The sequence below is a fragment of the Pipistrellus hanaki genome (assembly GCF_964339955.1).
Source record: "Pipistrellus hanaki genome assembly, chromosome: X".
Taxonomy (NCBI): domain Eukaryota; kingdom Metazoa; phylum Chordata; class Mammalia; order Chiroptera; family Vespertilionidae; genus Pipistrellus; species Pipistrellus hanaki.
Window position 1 is genome coordinate 80,226,010 of NC_140524.1, and position 23,447 is coordinate 80,249,456.

The following is a 23,447-nucleotide window of genomic DNA, read 5'->3' on the forward strand; positions in this document are numbered from 1 at the left end:
TTCAGTGAATATATTAGATTCTTCATTCCAACTAAAGTTCTTAGGAGACAGAAAATAAAAAAAAATCCTTAAGAACTAGAGTTATTAATAAAAGTGAAAAGTATCTGCAGTGCCTTTGCTTCAACATTTGCCATTCCATATGGATCCATAAATATTAGTAACAAATAGTTGGTGAACAAATTTCAACATTAATAAAATAAGCAAATTTAAGATAGATATTTTTCCTGTGTTTTTTTTTTTTTTAATCTCAGTAGAAAACATCTTGAATATGCAGTTCTCAACAGGAATAAAAATGTAACCTCAATTTAACTTAAGGATAAAAATATGACTGAAATAACATAAGCCTAAAGACTTCTAACTACCTTGAAGCTAAACTAAACTGTCTGATTATCAGGAAAACAAAATACAATACTATAAAAACCGTAGTTAATATTTGGTACATTAACAAAATCCTTTCCATCAATTTAACATAACATATTAGAATAAGATAAAGAGAAATTCGCCCAGGCCAATTTGCGCAGCAGGTTAGTGTCAGCCCAAGGACTGAAGGGTCTTAGGTTCAAATCCCAGTCAAGAGCACATGACTCAGCTGTAGGTTCCCTAGCCACAGTGGGGAGAAGGGGAAGGGAACCATGCGGGAGACAAACAGTTAATGTGCCTCTCTCATGTTGATGTTTTTCTCTTTCACTATTTCTCTCTCCCTCCTCTCTCCCTTCCACTCTTTTTAGAAATCAATGGGAAAAAAAAAATCCTTTAGTGAGGTTTTAAAATTTAAAAATACAGAAATTTCAATGGCAAATCTTCAAATTTGTTTACATTCAATGAAATACTCTGTGTAAAACACTGTATTCCTAGAAAGCTAACATAACTTCAGATTCAACTTTTATTGAGGGTCTATTAAGGACAGTGATATGAGCTTCAACTTTATTTTTCTCATTTAAACCTGCCACAAACACTTTGAGGTAATTTTTCCTATTCTTTAAATAGGGACAATGAAGTTTAGAGATGTAATATCCCAAGACACAGTGATATTCAGTCCTGTTCAGATTCATCTTTTCAGGGGGGAAATCCTATATAATAAAAGCCTACATGGAGTCATGCCCTCACATGATGCCCTGGTGCAATGCCATCACAAGATGACTATCACAAAATGGCCACCACAAGATGGCCACATGCACTTTAGAGACAGGGCCTGGTGGCCAATCCACGCGGTGAGGCCTGAGGATCCCATGTCTCCACACAGTTCCAAGAAGGCCGGTCCCAGCATCTCCACAACCTCACTCGGAGGATGTGGGTCACAGCAGGGGAGGGCAGTTGGGTGTGATCAGGCCAGCAGGGGAATGGTTAGGGGGCGATCGGGCTGGTAGGCAGGGGAGTGGTTAGGAGCCAGCAAACCTGGATTGTGAGAGGGATGTCTTGGATTGGAGAGGGTGCAGGCTGGGCTGAGGGACACCCCCATGCACAAATTTTTAGCACCAGACCTCTAGTATTAATATAAGAAAAATGGGTGTATTCAATAATTAACTCTTGAATAATTATTGAAGTTAAACTGAATGATACATTTAGGAGAACTGTATAATTGACAGACTTTTTGAAATTGTTTCTTTTTGTCATATAGACAAACTGTATTTGTCTAATCTAATTATTAGAGGAAATCACTACCTGTATAAACTCCCATGTGTTAAAATTGTTTTTTAATTCTGTGTTACAAATAGGTTTCATTACATATTTTTTTCCTGATGCAATGTAAATTGATTTTCAAAATCTCTAGGTATGTAGAACAGGTTAGTTGATGTGTCTCTTTAATGTTATGCAATTTATTAAAGTGGTGAAGAAATATACTTAAAATTAGATATAATGTTTAATTTATTTTGAATTTGTAAAGACAGCTAGTTAAAAATATATTGTTATAAGAATGAATATTAAAATTTGACTTTTATGTAATAGCTCAGTGGTTTCTCAAACTGTGGTCCTCACACCAGCAACATCAACCATCAATTTGGTACTTAAAAATTCCAGTTGCCAAGTCTTACCCTAGTCCTATTGAATCACACAAACTTTGGAAGTTGAGGACATCCTGTATCATTAAGCCCTAATATTCAAATTGACTGAACTGTGGAATGAGTGGTGGCTATGATAGGCATTGACCACCAGGAGACAGACACTCAACATAGGAGCTGCCCCCTATTGGTCAGTGCAATCCCACAGGGGAAGCCCTGCTTTGCCAGAAGCCAGGCTCAAGGCTGGCAAGTGCAGCAGTGGAGGCAAGAGCCTCTCCCACTTCCACAACAGTGCTAAGGAAGCCCCATGCTTTGTCCTGGACTGGGAGAGGGCACAGGCTGGGTGAGAGACCACCTCTCCCCCTCTCCCAGAGCACAAATGGCGTGCACCGGGCCTCTAGTTTTTTTGTTTGTTTGTTTGTTTGTTTGTTTTGTTTTGTTTTGTTTTTGTTTTGTTTTGTTTTTTTTTAATAAAAGACTTACATCACATTCTGATGCACAACAAAATTAAGAAACATTGCTGTTAAGGTGATGGGTTAATAACTTGTTCCTTTGTCCCTTACATTGATATTCTCTATTAAGATATGTTAATTAAGCAAAGAAGCAGTTATTTTAAAGTTAGCACCTGAATTTCCCAGTCAGAGCAGTATTTTTTTCTTCCTGATTTAAGCCAGATTAAGAAGAAAGGTTTCTTCCCTGGTCAATGGAATGGATTGCATATTTCCTGGCAGGGAAGCAAAATGAAAAATCTGCTTTACAGCCTCTGCAGTCAGCCAAATGACTAACCCCCTAAGAAATTTAAAAGCAGGGTTATATTGGCACCCTGAGGACATTTTATAGATAAGTCAGGGTAACAAAACATTATCACCTGGAAAGGTCAGGTAATTGATGTAAATGTGTGACCTCCCCTCCCATCTTTCCTAGACACATCTCTTTAAAGATCAGCATCTTTCCCACTTTTACTTCTGTGCCTCTTGTTTCTCAATTTCTGAAGAGAGTTACATTATTACTCTCCACTCATATAATGTTCTCTTCTCTACTACCTTTTTCAGAGGTAGGCAGGCTGGTGTTCTGGAGAAGAGACTTTTACATGCCTTTAGTATTATTTGGCTTTTTATATTAAAAATTCGTGTCTGTCTTGCAGTTTTAAGATCAAATTATGCTCTCCATAGGAAACATTTATATTAAAGATCCTCACCTTTTTTTCTACTTCAATTCTCTGGAAAATATAGCATACTTTAAAAATAATCAGTCAAATTTGCTTTATCTTCAATACACACGACCTCAAAGATGTTGGAAAAGTATGTGTGGTAGCCAGAAAGATTAATATCTTACTTTTTTTCACCCAAAGTACTATTGATACCATTGTAAAGTAACCCAGTTATTAATTTACTGAAAAGAGAAAAGGGAAGGACACATATTCTAGCTATTTGCACAGCTTTGCCAGGAAGGTGCCATGTAAAATCTGGCATGCCCTGTAAAATCTGGGTGAAATAGGGAAGGTATTTGTCAGTCACACCAGGGAACAGATCATTAGCTAGAGTAGGTGTGGCCACTGTGGGAAGATTTGAGATACTTAACTTCTTAAACAAAGGAGTTTGCTCTCTTTGCTCTTGGCTCTCTTGCCTCTTGCTTGCTCCTGATTTCTGGCTTGTTGGGCTCTCAGACTCCTGCATCACCCACATGGCCCACAGCCATGTGGACCCCACACTGATGAAATGCAACCAGACTAATGCTAAAGGGACCCAGCTCCACCATGGAATGGAAACTTTGGATGCTGTCTTTGCTTCTAGATCCACTAAATCCCCAGCTGAACCTCTTCCAGGACTGGATTAAGGGAAATGGGACTTTGGAAAATGAAAGATATAATTCTATGCAAGTAAAAATCACTCATCCTCCCATGCAAGTCTCACGTAATTCTTTTTCTCAAGACACTGTAAGGACCCCACTCCTAACAGAAACAGAGAAAGACAATCCACATATTTCTCTGATGACACTATGATATCTAGACAAGTTCAATAAATATACTGTAGGCATGCTCTGACAATGATATCAGCTATTTTTCCAATATTAAAATTTAGTATGTCACAATATCTGTAGACAATAGTAATCACTGATATTATTGAAAAGACTAAGTTAACCAGAAACTCTTTACTTTCATCCCCTCTTTCTTCCTTCTTCTCACCACATAATTATAAAAACTTTAAAGATTTTATATTCATGAACAATCTTTTTATTTTTAATACAGTGAAATAATGGAATCAATAAGATGATCAGAAATCTTACCTCAAGCCTGAAGGATAACAATCTACCTATTTAAAGTTATTAACATTTTTGTGGTCCCAAGATAATTAGTATTCTTGATACCAAGGAGACAGCAGTAGTAAAATTAAAAAAAAAAAAAAAACAGACAAAGGCTCCTGCTCTCATGTATAGTATATAGTAGTGAAATGAAATATGTAATTAAGTTACATTGTATGTTAAATGGTGATACCTTTTTATATATTTTTAAATTAATTTCAGGGAGGAAGGGAGAGAGAGAGAGCTAGAAACATTAATGATAAGAGAGAATCTTCAATTGGCTGCCTCCTGCATGCTTCCACCCACTGGGGATCAAGCCCACAACCCAGGCATATGCCCTGACTGGGAATCAACCATGACCTTGGTACCATAGGTTGGTGCTCAGCCACTGAACCATACAGGCTGGGTTGGTGATACATTTGATAGGAAAACTAATTTTTTAAAGGGCTGGGAATATGGGTGCAGATTGCAATCCTATCTAATAAAGAGGTAATATGCTAATTGATTGCTGCACCCTCAAAGATAGCAGCACCCTGAGACACAAGATGGGGGTGCCCAGTCCCCTCAGCCCTGACAGGGTGGCAGGCATGTGGCATGGCCAGGCCCGCCCCCAGGTGGGTCCTGCTGATCTGTAAGCCTACTTCCAGAGTCCCCCAGTCCCCTTGACCCCCCCAGCTGCCCAGGGCAGGCCCGAGGTGCAGACAAGCCTTCGGATGGTGGCTGCCCAGCCCCGCAGGGCCGCCCAAGGTTCAGGTAACCAGGGCTGGCTGAGGCTTGCACTGCAGGCAGTGGCAGCAGCAGAGGTGTGATGGGGGTATTCCCTTTCCCTGATAGGTGGTACACCTCCCACCCCTGAGGGCTCCCAGACTGTGAGAGGGGGCAGGCCAGGCTGAGGGACCCTCCTTCCAGTGCATGAATTTTCATGCACCAGGCCTCTAGTTTTATATAGGATGCTCAATATAAGTTTCACTAATAAGGTTGACATTTGAGCAAAAAACTGAAATTGGGAACCAGAATCAAATGCATCAGAACTCCAAAACATATATTGCAAAATATCGTGTTAGTTCTAAATTACTGATTTGACATTATTATCTCTTTAATTTAAGCTTATGAAAGTCTCTGGTAGAAGTTCAGTGTATAATGGGAGATCCAAATAACTGTCCATTTGTTGAAATTCTCCTATTAACTCTGGAACAATGTTTTTCAACGACTGTTGACATTTGGGTTAGATAATTTTTTGTTGGGGATGAAAGAGATGGGTGGGGGGTGAGGGAAATCCCTGTCCTCTACTACTATATGCCAGTCACACCCTCGTCTCCTCAGTTTCAACAGTGTTATCAGCCATTGCCAAATGTCCTCTAGGCTGCAAAATTACCCAGTTGAGAATCACTGATGTTGACTTAAGAAGTCTTCTCAGATCTTTTATACTTAGGGTGAAACCAGGCTCATTCATTTATCACCTAGAAAAGAATCTTTCCAAATATTTTTTTTCAGGAGGTATTAGTGGTCAAATATATTACTCTCTCCCACTCCTGGGAGTTCTCAATTGCCATTTAGTTTATTTAGAAAACACTTATATTGCATATACTTTGGGCCAGACATTGTTCTATAAAATTTGCAACTAGTAGCTCATTAATCTTTATAACAAGCCTATGAAATTAGACATTTATCATTATTATAAATTATTATTATCCTCACATTATAGATATGGAAACTGAGCCACAGAAAGGTTAATTTACCTAGGGGCTTGCAAATCATAGAGCAGGGTTTCAAACCTAAATAGTCAGGCTCCATCATCTTTTGCTCTTCATCACTATGCTCTCAGCTGCCTAAATTAATATGTAGCTTGTGTTAATATTTAACATTAGCATTTTAAAGACCCTGAGATGTTCTGCTTGAATAGATTTAGCAAATCAAAAATAAATAAATAAATAAAAGAATAGAAAACAGTATACCCAGTGAAATTTCAATTTCAGAAAAACAAATAATCATTTTTTACTATAAGGATGTTTGGACATAGTTATGCTAAAAAATCATTTGCTTTTTATCTGAAATTCAAACTTCACTGAACCAAACTTTGCTTGAAGGAAAACTGTTTAAATGTGTTTAACCCATTTTTGTTTTTTGTTTTTAACACTAGTTTGAACAAGGAATATTTTCTTCTTGACACAATATCTTATGGAAGTTTCATGGAATTTTCAGCTAGGTTAGTTAATTTGAATGCTTACTGCAGACAACAGTGATCTCTCCTTTTAACTCTTAAAGACACTTAACAATCTATGGCGCATGATTTCACACCCAATTTTCCACTTCTGTAACTTGTTGACTTTTTTTCCCAAAATAATGTGTTACATCCTTAATGAAAGGGACTGGGTATCATACATCCTTAAGATTTTCATGGATATAATATTTGTTATCATCATGACTTTTTTTTTAATCTGAAAGATGAGTTATTTTAATTCGTAATTTATAAGGAACTTGTTTTGCCAAAATGCTAATATAAGGATCCAGAGTAAAACAGGGCCATGATTGGTTTTTGAAGTGTTCTGTCTCACATTCTCAGGCTGGTGACCCTACATTTCTTAGCTATTAACTTTCTATTTTCATTTATCAGCATCATTTATTGTTCTATCTCCCTAAAGATAGGTAATAATTTTTGAATAAAATGTTTCTTTTCCACATTTGATGATGACAACACGATTCATTGTTCCACTCAGATCATGTACTCTTCCTTATTTTCATGTAGGTCAGTTCATTACACATAGCACTTGGTTATTTTGTTTTTGTTGTTCCTCAGTTTGAGAGAGGGAAGCAGGAGTCTCGCTTGTACTGAATTTAATCTTAATGTCACCAACAAAGGATGGTCCCTTGAGCCAGCTGTATTTAGGGGAAACTCTCAAATCAAATAACAAAGTATAAATTGTTTGTTAAAGAATAAAAACTAATGACCTGGTAGTTGGCTGCATTTTTCCACTACTGAGTGAGTCAGCTGGGTTCAGTTTCTATTTCACAACCAAAGGGGAAATACTTAATCTAAAAAAAAGTGGAAAAGTAAGCACTGGAGTCATATAGAAAGTCTCTAACAACCTTGACTTTAATTTTTAGAAGGATTTTTCCATTCTGAGCATTTACCTTATGTTTATCTCATTTATTCTACCAATAAAGTTCTTGTCAACTTTTATATGTAGTCATCTGAGCTCTAAGCAAGAAGTTAAAATTAAGAGCTTGTTTTCTAAATGGATTTTCAAATGCTTTTACAAAGTATTGTAGGTTTAACAAATTTAATAAAAGCAGTCTCCACTTTGCTTAAATAAATGAAGTTGTTCATCTCCTCAGTTAGATATAAGTTATCTTATCTTTAGTGTTTAGTTTATATTATTGCATCATATGTGTTGATTAATGTTTTGAAACATACATTTCAAACGCCAGCCTTTAAAATAAAATAAAATAAAAACACTCAAAACCCTTTCTCTGTGGATTATAAAGGGATGCTCTTATTTAACTGACAAGCTATGTTTCTAATACTTGCCAATATTCAATTCCATTGAGAATTAGAATTTTGTAAGCCTACGTGATAAATTCCCACAAACTCTGAGCAAAATCTAGGTGTCATTCAGATGTGAAGACCTATTACAGGATTGAAACAGATTTCTAATGCATTTATCATTTATTTTGTAGCATGTGATTTAAAAAGAAAGATGAATGATTTGACAGTTCCCACTCATATACAATGAAACATAATATACCTGTACTAGTTTGGGGCTATTATGGACCTTAACATGCAATGTGACCTTGGTCTGAAAAAAACATGTTTGGTTAGCACAGAAACTTAATCATAAGAAGTCATTAGTAGAATCCTTCTTCTTTACTGCCCTTTTCTAGGACTAGGAAATTTATTGCTGGTGGGACAGGTAGGATATGAACAATGGGCCAAATAGAGTCCAGGGTTATCTCATCTATGTGAAAACTGCTGCTGAAAATCAATGTGACCTCTGCTACACTGTCATCACAATTCCCACCCTCCGTGTCCTATTTGTCTTTTGGTAGAAGTTTAGATCTGTGTGCCTGTCTCTATGTGTCTCTCTTGGGCCAGATTATCAAAATGAATCATTGCCTGCATACCTCTTATATTTCTATTTATTTTCCTGGTGTTGACTAGGTCTGATGAAATATGATTCTTCTTGCATTTGATCCTCACTGCAGCCAGTAACACCTAATTCAACCATGTCTATATCTTTAAAGAAGAGTAATACTATTTTGAAACTTCAATCTACTGTACAGCAACACAAACCATAGACCATGCAACCTGTCTTCATAGACAATAGTAATTTCCCTTTTAGCCAATTTAGTGGCATTTCTTTCATCTTCAAATAGAGACTTTGTGCAATTTTAAGGTGGTTATAATTTTGTTTTATGCATACTGAATGTATTGCTTCTTTTTCAGATATCTTGTTTATAAAATACTCCTCAGATTGTTACCACTGAGTTAAATGTGTGTGTAGAATAAATACATAACAAGAAATCCATTACTTTTAAGAATTCTGCCACTAATAAAATATTTATTCAGGGTAAATATGAAAATCTCTAAATTAGCAAGAAGTGAATATTATAAGTTTGTAGCAGTTCATTTTTAAAAAATAAATCTTTCAGGCTACATAAAATTTTACTTTAAGATTTATAAATATTAATAATGTTTAGAATCTCTTCAGTTATTATTAATTTAGATAGAGCACTATGAAGTCACTCTATCATTTAATGCACTCATGTGCAAAATACAAAATACTAGATAATACAGAATTCAAACAACACAAATAAAACAATATATATTGGTTACCTTTTGAGAAATGTACTTTAAGAACATTAGATCTGTTGCTTAAGACATATTTTAAGATTTAGGGTGCGTGTGTGTGTGTGTGTGTGTGTGTGTGTGTGTGTGTTTGTGTTTTGAGATGTTTCAGTGTTCAAATTTTGTAGTAGAAATAAATCACAAAATTTGTGATAATGTGCTCATTTCCTTTGAATTTCTTCACCTCTTACAAAACTGCCATGGACAGAAAGGAAAGAAGGGAGGAAGGAAGGGAGCAAGAAAGAAAATAAGGGAGAAAAAGAAAGACAGAAACTAAGAGAGGGAGGGAGAGAGAAAGAAATAGAGAGAAAGAAGAAAGAAAAGAAAGGGAGAAGGAGAAGGAAGGACAGCAAGGAAAGGAAGGAGACACGTTATATAAAATGTTAGAGTTGGTATTACAAGAGAGTTATAGAAAATACTTTCATCATATATTTATGATTAAAATTTATTATTTTAAACATCAGCTTTTTAAAATATATTTTATTGATTTTTTACAGAGAGGAAGGGAGAGGGATAGAGAGCTAGAAACATCGATGAGAGAGAACCATGGATTAGCTGCCTCCTGGACACCCCCCACCAGGGATGTGCCTGCAACCAAGGTACATATCCTTGACCAGAATCGAACCTGGGACCTTTCAGTTCGCAGGGGACGCTCTATCCACTGAGCCAAACCGGTTTCGGCTAAACATCAGCTTTTAAAAATTTGAATTTTTTTGCATGACATTGGTTAATAAACTTAAATAGGTTTTAGGTATACAATTATATAATACATCAGAATTTTATTTTTAAGATTCAATGGAAAAGCATTCCAAAAATATGTCCATTGTAGCTTCCTGTGTTAAAAGAAAATTAATAGGTTAATTTATGCATTTAATAGAATTAAGACAGATAAACAAATACTCTATAACATTTTGGATACAAATAATATGAAACTCTAGTGAAAATAATTTTGATTCTTTAAAAATAGTTGATGAACATTTTTATCCTTAATGGTTTTAAAATGTTGAAAGTTGTAAAGGTTATCTATATTAAAAGCATTTTATTCAGAGATAATGCTATCCCATCTAACAGAAGGTTCCCACAATTCTATGTATGCCACAGATCCCCACACAAGAAGTCACACACACACACATACACACACACACACGCGCGCGTGCACGCGCGCACACACACACACACACATGTTGACTGTGAAGTAAATGGAGTTTAAGACTCTGCACACTACATATATAGAATGCTTACAATTGAAACATGAGGTCTAACTGTATGACAAATCTGTATACCTTATAGCAACCAGAATCAATAGCTAGGTTTGTGTTTTCAAACCTTGTGAAAATTGGCTGGATACAAACCTAGTTTTTTTGGTGTGTGTGTGTGTGTGTGTGTGTGTGTGTGTGTGTGTTTGTATTAGTCTGATAATATATGGAGTTACTAAAATTCTTTTGACTAGAGACCAGCATATTTTCCAAAATTTTCTTATGCCCAGTTACTGAGTAAATTAATTTTGTTTGAGCTGCTATGATTCACATCATCATGCAGTTTTGTTGAAACTATTTAAGAATACCAGGGCTTGCTTGGTTACATTCCAAAAATGTTTCTTTGAATCAGTTTACTTTTACATATCTCAAAAAATCTCAATTCCTAATTGCAGAGGAAATTTTGCTATCTATGTGGTTCATACATCTCACATAAAATATTTTCAACCAGAATTTAAGTGGATAGACAAACAATTGGCTTCTTAAAGTAAAAGGAGATTCTTTTCATAATTTGATATATCTATCCAAAATTATTTTGAAACATCTTATTCTATCTCTTTATCTGAGACTAAGATAAAAATCTTTTTAAAATAAAGAGTATATGGGAGAAGAAAAAAATAAAAAGGAAAAATGATACATCTCATTTTATAAGACAAATTATTTTTTAATGAGAAATATTATTGGAAATAAAAGGTAACACTAAAAGCAATATATCCATGCAATGGAATAATGTTCAACAATAAAGAAGAAACAAATGACTCATGCTATAGCATGGATGAACCTCAAAACATTATGCTGTACTTTACACCCCTTTGACTATTTTGTAACTACCAATCTGTACTTCTCAATCCCTTCACTATTTTCACTATTAAAACACACACACACACACACACACACACACACACACACACACAAAACATGCTAAGTGTAAGAAGTCATTCACAAAAGACCATGCATTATACCATTCTATTTTTGGAAAATATCCAGATAAGGCAACCCTCTAGAGACAGAAAGTAGATTAGTGGTTTTTAGGAGCCAGGTGTTGGAAAAGAGATGAACTATAAATGAACATGAGGGAGGGGTATTTTGGGTTGATTGAGATGTTCTACAATAGATTTGTGGTGATGGTTTCACAACTCTGTAAATTTACTAAAAGGTCATTGAAGCATACATTTAAAATATGTGAATTTTACTGTATATGAAGTATCTCTCAATAAAGTTGTTAAAATACACATATAGATAATGATAAAGATTGGTAGATGATAAATAGATGATAGATAGATAGATAGATAGATAGATAGAAGATAGAAAATAGATTTGAAGAGAAATAATTTAAAAGCAGTTTAAAGTCTACCAGGAATTATCTAATTATTTAATTTATACATATTAATAAATATATCTTAACTGTGTTTCTCCAAATTTCATTACTCTTTAGCAGTAAATGTTTTATTTGCAATGATTCTTTTTTCTGAAACATTTATTTTGAGAAATCAGAGTGAGCTTGGGTTAATATGTGCACGACTTCCAATTAGAAGTTTTTTATCATTTAGTTTTAGAAACAAAATATGTATAGATGCTATTAGAAGTGAATGAAACTGAGCATTTTGAGTTGATAATTTGCGAATCTTCTGGTTTTAATTTTGTATTTTGCAGAAGAGGTACCAGTTCAAATCCCAATGATGAAGTCAACATTGGACAAGATCCATCTCACTCCTGGGCAGGCATTGCCTCCTGGATTCCCTGGACCATTCATTTTTGCTGATAATCTGTCCTCTGTGGAAACTCTGTTGACCAACATTCAGGTCAACAATATTTCTATAAACAAAATAAATGTAATACAAGACATTAGCACCTACATATATTATGTCATATTTGAGAACTAAAACATATAAGATGAACCACATTCCATTTGCTGTACTTTGACAGGGTCTACTGAAAGTGGCTTTGGATAACGCTCGCATCCAGGAGAAGCAGATTCAACAAGAAAAAAAGGACCTGCGAATGGAGCTCTATAGAGAAAGAGAAATTAGAGAAAACATTGAAAGACAACTTGCAGTTGAGCTTCAAAGCAGAAGTAAGTTTAACAAAATCAATTATGGAGTGAATATTGTGTTGGTGATATTTTCAATAGTAACAGAAATATTTTTAGGGATAGCTTAGAAATGCTTAAAACAAATGACAAGCTACGAATCGAATACTGTTTGTAATCCACAAGGTAAGATATTTTTCATAATAAAAATGAATTAGATATGCATTTCATTCCAGTTGCAGGTTTGGAAACATGAATATTCCTAGTTTTCTCTACAATTTTATAAAATACACCTACCTGTATGTAGATAATCTAACAAATCTAGATTCTGGGATTATAAATTAAATAAAATTCAGTTCCTGTCCTTGAGAGATTTACATTTTAGAGGGCTAGCTCAACCAACCAGTTAATTTCAAGAAAAAGTGGCAAGAGCAATGAAGTACAGTATATATCAATATGATTATGTTGAGAGAGGCTAGTTAGTATAGCTTGGTGGTGGTGAGTGGGTAGATAGTTGAGGAAGACTTCCTGATGCTCACACATGAACCTGTATCTTGAAGACTCAGTAAGCCATGAAAGGGCATGAGAGTTTCTGAGTTATTTTAATACTCTAGACCAGGGGTGGGGAATACTTTTTCTGCCAAGGGATTTGGATATTTTTTAAAAATATTTTTTTAATGATTTCAGAGAGGAAGGGAGAGAGAGAAAAAATATCAATTATGAGAGAGAATCATTGATTGACTGCCTCCTGCATGCCCCCCAATATGGATCAAGCCCACAATCTGGGTATGTGCCCTGACTGGGAATTGAATACTCAACCACTGCGCCATGCCAGTTGGGATGTTTCTAGATAACTTTTTATTTATTCTTTTATCTCTTTGTCAACACACCCATTGTTTAAAAACATGTTATGTAGTATCCATATGTTTGAATGATTTTTAGTTTTTATATTGTAATTGATTACTATTTTCATATCATATAATTTCAATAATCTTGAATTTATTAAGACTTATTTATGTCCTAATATGTGCTCTATCTTTGAGAATATTCAATGTGCACTTGGGAAGATTTTACAATCTATTACTTTTGGATGAATTGTTCTGTAAATGTCAAATAAATCCACCTGATCGAGTGTGTTGTTTAAGGTGGCTATTGTTGATTTTTTGTCTGGAATGCTTATCCAATGATGTCATTGGGGTTTCAAATCCTATATTATGGCTGTATTTCTGTCAATCACTTCCTTAATATCCAAGAAAAATTTCTTTATATACTTAGGGTGCACATATATTTACAAGGGTTACATCCTCTTGTAAGACACATTCCTTTAGTATTCTGTAGTGACCTTCCTTGTCTCTTGTTATGGACTTTGTTTTGAAGTCTATATTGTCTGATATGAGTATTATTTTTACAGGTGTTTTTTGTTTGTTTGTTTTTTCCATTTGCATGGAATTTTCTTCCCATCACTTCACATTCATTCTTTGTGTATCATTTGCTCTGATATGGGTCTTTTGTAGATAGCATATGAATAGGTCATCTTTTCTTATCCATTTAGCTAATCTGTGTCTTTTGATCAAAACATTTAAACCATTTACATTCAATTTTATTATTTATAGGTACTCATCTATTTTTATACTTATATTATTCTCTGTATATATTCCTTTTCTTCTTCTTAAAGCAGGATCACTAACATTTCTTGCAATACTATCAATAGTTTGGTGATAATGAACTTTTTTTGTTTGTTTGTTTGTTTGTTGTTTTTTGTGGGTTTTTTTTGTTGTTTCTTTGTTTTTTTGTCTTGGAAGCTCTTTATTTTTCCCTCAATTTTTAAATGAGAACTTTACTGGGCAGAGTAGTATTGGTTATAACTCCTAGCTTTCCATCACTTTGAATATTTCATGCTAATCCCTTCTGCCTTGCAAGTCTTCTGTTGAGAAATCAGTTGGCAGTCTTTTGGAAGCTCCCTTGTAGATAACTAACTGCTTTTCTATTGTTGCTTTTAAGATTCTCTCTTTGTCTTTAATATTTTCCATTTTATTTATGATGTGTCTTAGTATGAACCTCTTTGGGTTCATCTTTTTTATTGTTTAAAGAATTACAAATAATAGTACATATGTCTCCTTTCCCCTCCATTGACCTCCCTCAGGCCTCTCCCACACCCTGGCACATGCCCTCACCCCCCTAGTGTCTGTGTCCATTGGTTTTGCTTATATGCATTCATACAGGACCTTTGGTTGATCTCTTGATTGGGACTCTCTGTGCTTCCTGAACTTGTGTAACTTTTTCCTTCACCAGGTTCCCTATCCTTTGCTCACTCTCTTCTTCTTTTACTCTTATGATGCAGTTGTTATGCTTGATGTTATTCCCAAAGTTTCTTAGAGTTTTCTCATTTTTTTAAATTCTCTTTTCTTTTTGATGCTCTGTGTACCTGCTTAATGTTATCTTGTCCTCTAAATTGCTGATTCTATTCTCTGCTTCATCTAATCTGATGTTGATTCCTTCTAGTATATTCATTCCAGATATTGTAATCTACATTTTTGATTGATTATTTTTATAGTTTCTATATCCTTTTTAAGGCTTAATATCTATATGTTTAAGTCCTCACTGAGATTATCCATTTTGCCCCTATGGTCCTTGAGCTTTCTTATTAGCATTATTTTAAACTCTATGTCTGATATTTTTGTTACTTTCATTTCATTTATGTTTTTTTCTGGGGAATTTTCTTATTTCATTTGGGACATATTCTGTCTCTGTGTATTAGGTATATCTGTTATGACTTTTAAAGCTTCCTATACTGGGTTTATGATGAAGGTATCTTGTTGGGCCCAGTGTCACTATCTTCCAGATCACCTGAGCCTAATGCTCCAGGAATTTTTTTTTTTTTTTTTTTTTTTTTGTGTGTGTGTGTGTGTGTGTGTGAGTTATGGGTAGTAACTCTTGTAGTAATCATGGCTTGAGTGTTGTTGGCCTTTTGTGGGCGGAATTAACCCTTCTGGTGGCTGACTATGATGATAAATCTAGATAATCATATAGGAGACACTATTAAGTGGCTGCACCCCAAGGCAGAGTTGTTTACAACGAGATCTGGTGCTTGCTGAAATCCCTCTTTGGGTGTGCTGCTTGTGTGGCTGGTTGGATGCAGCTCTGGTATGTTCTGAAGTCCACCTCAAGTTGTATTGGTTCTGGGTCTACTTGGCTGGGGTTCAGGTACAGCTTGATGTTAAATATTGTATGTATTCAGCCTTGAACTACCAAGTTATTCACTATGGCTGCATCTACTGGGTCTGGGTGTGTGTGGAAGGGGCCAATTTGTGTAAAAGTGTTGGCTTCCACCAGCTTAGTGCAGGGAGCAGATCTATAAATTGTCTGAGGCTCCCTAAGGTTCATCTCCATTTGTCAGCTATTTCATCTTACCCTAAGGTTACATGGTCCTCCCCCAGAGCTTTCCAAAGAAAGAATGTAGAGTGGATACAGTCTGACCACAACTCACTTACCCTTCAATAGGTTGCAGGCTTGGTAGTGTAGTGTGACTGAGGTCAGAAGGATGTAGCTATTGTGTCCCATACATGGGGGCCACATGATCAGACACTCAATGAGGAGAATATGGCCCTTACTCCTGAGCCATATTTCTCAGTATCTGCCAGTGTTTTAAACTATAGTTCAATCAGGAAAAGCAAGCTGCAGGTTCAGGTTGGGTGCAGCAAGCTGTCCCCTCTACAAAATCAAGCTCAGCAAATGGCTGCTATGCTCTTATTATCAATAAAATTGGGTCATTGGTTGATTATAGGTAGTCCATATCAGCATATAAATTCCTTCTTGTAATTCACATAAAATGATTCTTTCTTCTTGAGTTCCAAAATATAAAGCATTGCAAGTTAAGGTAGAGTTTTTATTTTACTTTCATTACCCTTTCTTCTTACAAAAAATGCTGTTGTGCCTTTACATGTTGTCAAAAGTTGTTCTCTTTTAAATGGATGGATAAATAGGTAGGCAGATACATAGATAGATGATAGATAGAAACATATACTTGAAACTTTAAATTTAAAAAAATGCAAGTTGTACATTTTAAAATACGAATAGCAATAAATGATAAATAATAAGAATCTCTTTCTTAATAAGAGATTTCTAAAATATTTAATGCTATTATTAAATGCATGTTGTTAGTCAAAATAGAAAACAAGTTTCCAGCACTACTACTATCACCATACAAGAATCAGTGTATTAAAGAGCATACACATTAGAAAGAAAATAACAAAAAGAAGTCAGTGTTATTCAGCATTACTTGGTTGAGCTAATGAGAAGAGGAATCAAAGGAAGCTAATCATATTTCGACTGAGACATTTATATATCTCTCTGTATCAATAGTTTATAACCCATCAAAATTGACAACTCTCTTTCATTGACCAATGCTTTATAAGTTGTTTTGCTTTTCATATTTTAGCTACCATGCAAAAGCGCCTGAAGAAGGAGAAAAAATCTAAGAGAAAACTGCAGGAAGCTTTGGAATTTGAATCAAAGCGTCGGGAGCAAGTGGAGCAAGCCCTTAAACAAGCCACTACTAATGATAGTGGCCTGAGTATGTTGAAAGGTAATGTCTGATTTTGACTTAAACACATTCAAGTTACACAAAGCAAATCCCCACATAAAAAACCAGGGAAGAAAGAAAGAAGAATGGAAGGAAAAATGGAAAATACTTTGTACATGAATTATTGAAAATCAATGTGAGGCCATGTGATTTCAGTTATTAATTAAATTTGTAAAAATATTCTGTATTCTGAGAGATAAATAGTTTAAGAATAACAAGAAATCCTATTGACTTTTGCATTAGGGAAAAAAATATTACTAATAACTTCCCTGCACCTAAAGTGTAAGTGTTATAGGTCCATTGATGTTAAAATATGCTAAGGTTTAGTATAATATATGTTAATGAGCTAAACAATGCTGTTACCTTTAAGGCAGATTGAATCAGTGTTGAGGGTTTAAGGAGTATCTGGTTGAAAAGAACATTCTAAGTAAATCCCAGGAGGTCCTTTGAGAAGAAATGCTTTGGTCATGAAATCTCTTAATTCCAAATTTTTCTGTTTCCATTTTTTAATCCTCACCCAAGGATATTTTTTTCCATTGATCTTTTAGAAGAGTAAAAGAGACAGAGGGAGGGTGGAAGAGAAAGAGAGAGGGGAAGAGAAAAATTGATATGAGAGATGCATATATTGGTTGCCTCAAGCGAGCGCTCCAACCGGGGCCAAGGATCAAATCTACAACCCAGGTACATGCCCTTGAGTGGGAATCAAACCTGCAACCCCTTGGTACATGTGATGGTGCACTAACTACCGAGAAACACTGGCCAGTGCTTTGTTTCTAGTTTTTAATATATTGTTATTGATTTCAGAGAGGAAGAGAGAGGGAGAGGGAGATAGAAACATCAATGATGAGAGAAAATAATTGATTGGCTGCCTCCTGCATGCCCTACACTGGAGATCAAGCCTGCAACTCATTACTGGGAATCAAACCATGTCTTCCTATTCAAAGGTCAATGCTCAACCACTGAGCCACAGCAGCCAGGCTTGTTTCAATTTTTAATTATGAAACTCAACAACATCATTTCATCTCATAGAATAGTCAGGTTCTCCTCTCATAGCACATTGACCATTCTTATCCTATCTAATAAAAGAGTAATATGCAAATTAACCATTGTTCCACTAGACCCACAAGCCACACCCACCACCCACACCACCATCCAATCAGGAGTGATTATGCAAATTAACCCAACCAAGATGGCTGTGGCCATGGAGAGAGCAGGAGGGAAGCATGGGTTTCCCTGGCAATGGAGGAAACTGAGCTTTCCACACACCCTGGATGGCACAGGCCTCCACTTAAGACTACAAAGTTTCAATTATAGAAGATAAATCTCAAGAATAATGGCAACAGCCACGGAGCTGGAGAGAGCAGGGTAGGGTTTTCCCCAGCGATGGAGGAAGCCAAGTTTTCCACCTGCCCTGGCCATCCTAGGCCTCCACTACAGGCTACAAAGTTTCAATTGTAGAAGATAAATAAACCCAGATACCAGGGCCTTCACTTGGATCGCCAGGGGCATGGCGGGTCTGCAAACCACCACAGGCCCCTTGCCCAGGCCACCCAACTCCCACCCTGATCCGGGACACCCTTCAGGGCAAACCAGCTGGCCCCCACATGTGCATCAGGCCTCTATCCTATCTAATAAAAGAGTAATATGCAGATTGACCATCACTCCAACACACAAGATGGCTGTTCCCATGTGGTCAAAGATCCTGCCCCCATGTGGACACAAGATGGCCACCTAAAGATGGCTACCAGTGAAGGGCAGTTGGGAAGGACCAGGCCTACAAGAGAGGGCAGTTGGGGGTGATCAAGCCTGCAGGGGAGGGTAGTTAGGGGTGACCAGGCTGGCAGAGGAGGGAAGTTGGAGATAAACAGGCTGGCAGGGGAGCAGTTAGACATCAATCAGGCTGGCAGGGGTGTGGATAGGGGGTGATCAGGCTGACAAGCAGAAGTGGTTAGGGGCAATCAGGAAGGTAGGCAGGTGGTTGGGAGCCAGCAGTCCTAGCTTGTGAGAGGAATCCCAGATTGGAGAGGGTGCAGGCTGAGATGAGAAACACACATCCCCCATGCACGAATTTCGTGCACCGGGCCTCTAGTATTTAATATGTGTGTATAACAAGGGTGAGCTTAAGGATTTTATGTACATATTTATACATACCCCATACAGACATATTACATATGCATTTACTGAAAGTGGAGTATTGCAGGATCCTATACTAAGAATAAATAAAGGATTTTTAAAACTAATTGTATTCTTTCCTTTCCAAAAGTTCAATTCCTTCTTTTACTATGACTCTCTTGGACAATTCTGCTGACAACCAATAGATATATGGTGCTAGATTATTAGCTTATATCAATAATGCCTCATTGAGACAAGAAGAGAGAAAGTAAATAATATTATTACATTAATGTTTCACACAATGGAATATTTCACACAGTTGGAACAAGCATCCTTGTTTACTCAAGGTCTTAAAAGTAATTTCTGACCAGCAATAAAAGAAGTGTTCTGTGCATTATTATTATTTGAGGTCATAAACTGGTAATTCTGAGGTAGTTTGGCTTTTTTTTAAAAAAAAAAAAAAACATTTTAAAAATCGACACAGGTAAGTAATCTCCACTCTAGCTCCAGTGTTCTCTGCTGTAAAGGAAAAGAAGCTGTTTATAATTATGACTAGAGGCCTGGTGCACAAAATTTGTGCATGAGGGGGTATCCCTCAGCCCAGCCTGCACCCTCTCCAATCTGGGACCCCTTGAGGGATGTCTGACCACCCTCTCAATATCCAGGGACTGCTGGCTCCCAACCATTTGCCTGCCTTCCTGATTGGCCTTAACCGCTTCTACCTGCCAGCCTAATTACTCCCTAACCACTCCTGTGCCAGCTTGATCAATGCCTAACTGTTCCCCTGCTGGCTCAATTGCCCCCAACTGCCCTCCCCTACCAGTCTGTTTGCCCCTAACTGTCCTCCCCTGCAGGTCTGGTGGCCCTCAGCTGCCTTCCCTTGCCAGCCTGGTAACCCCTAACTGCCTCTCTTGCTAGCCTGCTTGCCCATAACTGCCCTCCCCTGCTGGCCAAGTCGCCCATAACTGTACTCCCCTGCAGGCATGGTCACCCCCAACTGCCCTCCCTTGCTTGCCTGATTGCCCACAATTGCCCTCCCTTGCCAGCCATCTTGTGGCAGCCTTCTTGTGTCCATATGGGGGCAGCCATCTTTGACCACATGGGGGTGGCCATCTTGTGTGTTGGAGTAATGGTAAATTTGCATATTACTCTTTTATTAGATAGGATGGGTACCTCATATTCAGATAATTTCATTGTCAAGTTCACCCCTTATAGCAATGAATGATACACTGGCATCTGTTATCTATTACCAAAATGTGTCTGAGCCAATGTCTATATGCAGAAATGCCCATATTGAGCTCTACTTGATGTATTGATATATGAATAATTTTACATCATTACTTTTTATATTTAAAATTGAAAATAAAATCCACTTCTTGTTCCTTTTCTTCAGGTTATTTTTAAACAATTAATGCATTCCTTTGCCATTAGAGCCTATAATAAATCAAGACCACAAGCTTTAAACTGTGTTGTGGTGTTCATGAGTGCTTAGCATAGAGATAATCTCATCATCTATCACATTTTACAAAAGAAAAAATATGCTATCATGATGAAGCACTTCCACTTATGCAATTGTTTGCGTTTTTACATATTTCACAGTCAAGGCATGTTACCTGATAGTCTGAGAAGTTTTTTGGATAGATTAATTTTCTGAGATTTATCTCTAGAGAATAAAATGAATAAAGAAGTATTTGCTATAGAGCTGAAAATATATGCCCAATTGTAAAATTCATCTACAGTTTATAACACTCCTTCCTAACATAAAAAACAAATATACATCTGTTTAAAAGAAAAAGCAAAAATGCCATCCCCGTTTTTTTTGTTATGTATAGGACCAAAGTACTGACTTACTGATAGTTTTCACTTTAAAAGGAATCAGAAGAAAACAAAATTGTACCTTAATCTTGAATGTCACTTTTTTTCAGATACTGGGATTGCAGATATTGAAATAGAAAACAATGGAACACCTCATGACAGTACTGCTATGCAAGGTACAGTATATGGCACATTTCTCTCTATAACTGCTTAATAGGTGACCCCTAGAGATGAGGCAGGGATGAGTTCCTAATGTTCATATTCTTCATATAATTAAAAAGAATAAGATTAACTCTTTTCACTTTATGACAGAAGATTATTTACATATAATCATACATGTGCTTATATAAACCAATATTTTACATATCTAATGTGTGAGCAAATTTTAATTTTAGCTACTAAAATTTTGTACATTTATATATGTTAGGCATATTCTGAAAATGCATAAATGTTAATACAGTTTACCTTTTAGTAATATACACTAGAGGCCTGGTGCACAAAACTAACGCGGGGGGGGGGGGGGTTGTTCCTCAGCCCAGCCTTCACCCTCTCCAATCTGGGACACCTCTCACAAGCCAGGACTGTTGACTCCCAACCACTTACCTGCCTGCTTGCCTGATTGCCCCTAACTGCTTCTGCCTGCCAGACTGATCACCCCCTAACCACTCCCCTGCTAGTTTGATTGATACCTAACTGTTCCCCTGCCAGCCCAATTGCCCCTAACTGCCTTCCCCTGCAGGCCTGGCCACCCCTAACTGCTCTCCCCTGCTGGCCAGATTGCCTCCAACTGCCCTCCCATACAGGCCTGATTCCCCACAACTGCCCTTCCCTGCAGATCTGGTCCTCCCCAACTGCCTTCTCCTGCTGGTTGGTCACCCCTAACTGCCATCCCCTGCAGACCTGGTCCCCTCCAACTGGCCTACCCTGCAGGCCTGGTTTCCCCCCAACTTCCCTCCCCTGCAGGCCTGGTCCCCACGACTGCCCTCTCCTGCTGTATATCGCGTGGCAGACATCTGGTGTCCACATGGGGCCAGCTATCTTTAACCACATGATTGGCCATCTTGTGTGTTGGAGTGATGGTCAATTTGCTCAATACCTCTTTATTATCCTATCCAATAAATTGGAATATGCAAATTGACTGTCACAATGTAACAAGCTGCTGTGCCCACAGCAGAGGCGGGGATCCCATAACACAAGATGGCTACACCCACTGTGGAGTCTAAGTTCCTGTAATGAGCCTTAACGAGCAATCAGCAGAGACTTGAGGCTGTGTGGCATTCTGCTGGGACAGGGTACCAGAGGCTGCACCCCCTACCTGGTGGGGCTTGACAGGGGACCTCAGGCCATGCCCCCCACTCTGGCGACAGGCCGGAGGACTTTAGGCCATGCCACCTGCACAGCAGGGCTTGATGGGGGACCTCAGGCTACACCCCCCACCCTGGGGCTGCGCCTCACCACCTAGCGAGGATTAATGGGAGTGGGGTCAGCCAAGTCTGGATCTAGGCCAACCCAGGTAGGGCCAGCTGGGTCTGGGTTTCACGCGATTTTGAGGTACACATGGGTGGGCAGGGACTTGACTCTGGTTCCCATGGCATGCCCCAGAATCTGACAGGAGAAAAATTTTCAAATATATTTTACTAATTTTCTTTCATCTCTGACACTTCTATTATAGAGAAAGGGCAAATAGCAATATTAAAATATTTCCTCTAAACAATTCCCTTTCAATGGGCATGAATTTTGTGCACTGGGTGACTAGTATAGGATAATATGCTTTTAAAAATAGCACTAACATTTGTAAAAGCCACAGGTACAATAATCATAACCTGTTTATATTTTAAAAGTGTTCTGGACAACATTTTTATCTACCTCTAAATTTTGATCCTAAATTTCAATAATTGTAGAAACTGCCTAAATATGCAAAAAAGAACACAACTTGTTAATTGTTATTTGCAAGATTCCAGTAAATGCTTAGATCATTTAAATATGAATATTTAGTAGTAAGAAAATACATGAAACAAATCAATATAGTCTCATTAGAGTATAAAATTACCTAAAACATTTTGACTACTGGGGTTTTTCCAGTGTGATTTTAATGCAGATTTCTAGCCCCTTGTATGCTGAGTATATTTATTTTCACATTTGTTATGAAAAAATGTCTCACTCTAATAAAAAAAAAAGGCATCTCCATGGGAAAATGGCTTCCTAATGTTCAAAAAGGAAGATGACTATGAATATATTACTTGTTGTAGGTTTGAGTAATCAGTGCCTTTACACTGTCTGGTGAAAGCAATATCCTGGCTGTGACCAAAAGTTCTATTTGGGTTAATCTAGAGATACTGTTTTATGGGGCAGGCTCACAAAATTAGAAACCCTCATTAATGTAGTTTTACATGTCATCTTTACAAAACCAGGAGTGTAAGAGCTTATGATGGGTCTTCTGATAATGTAGCTGGCTAGACATAACTAATGCATTAACCAAGTACATTTGTAGGTGTGAGAGCATGTA

At 37.1% G+C, this 23,447-nt stretch overlaps 1 protein-coding gene across 2 annotated transcripts in view; it reads left to right on the top strand.

Moving 5' to 3' along the window:
• The window catches only part of DACH2 (dachshund family transcription factor 2), a gene marked incomplete at both ends in the record, with an annotated part of 550,140 nt that overhangs the window by 509,379 nt on the left and 17,314 nt on the right, over positions 1–23,447 (top strand). For both annotated transcript variants that reach the window (XM_084869646.1, XM_084869647.1), the window contains 4 exons: positions 12,057–12,205; positions 12,330–12,477; positions 16,871–17,017; positions 21,052–21,117. In XM_084869646.1, the coding sequence (XP_084725772.1) occupies positions 12,057–12,205; positions 12,330–12,477; positions 16,871–17,017; positions 21,052–21,117 (510 nt within the window). The remainder of the gene's footprint in view (positions 1–12,056; positions 12,206–12,329; positions 12,478–16,870; positions 17,018–21,051; positions 21,118–23,447) is intronic.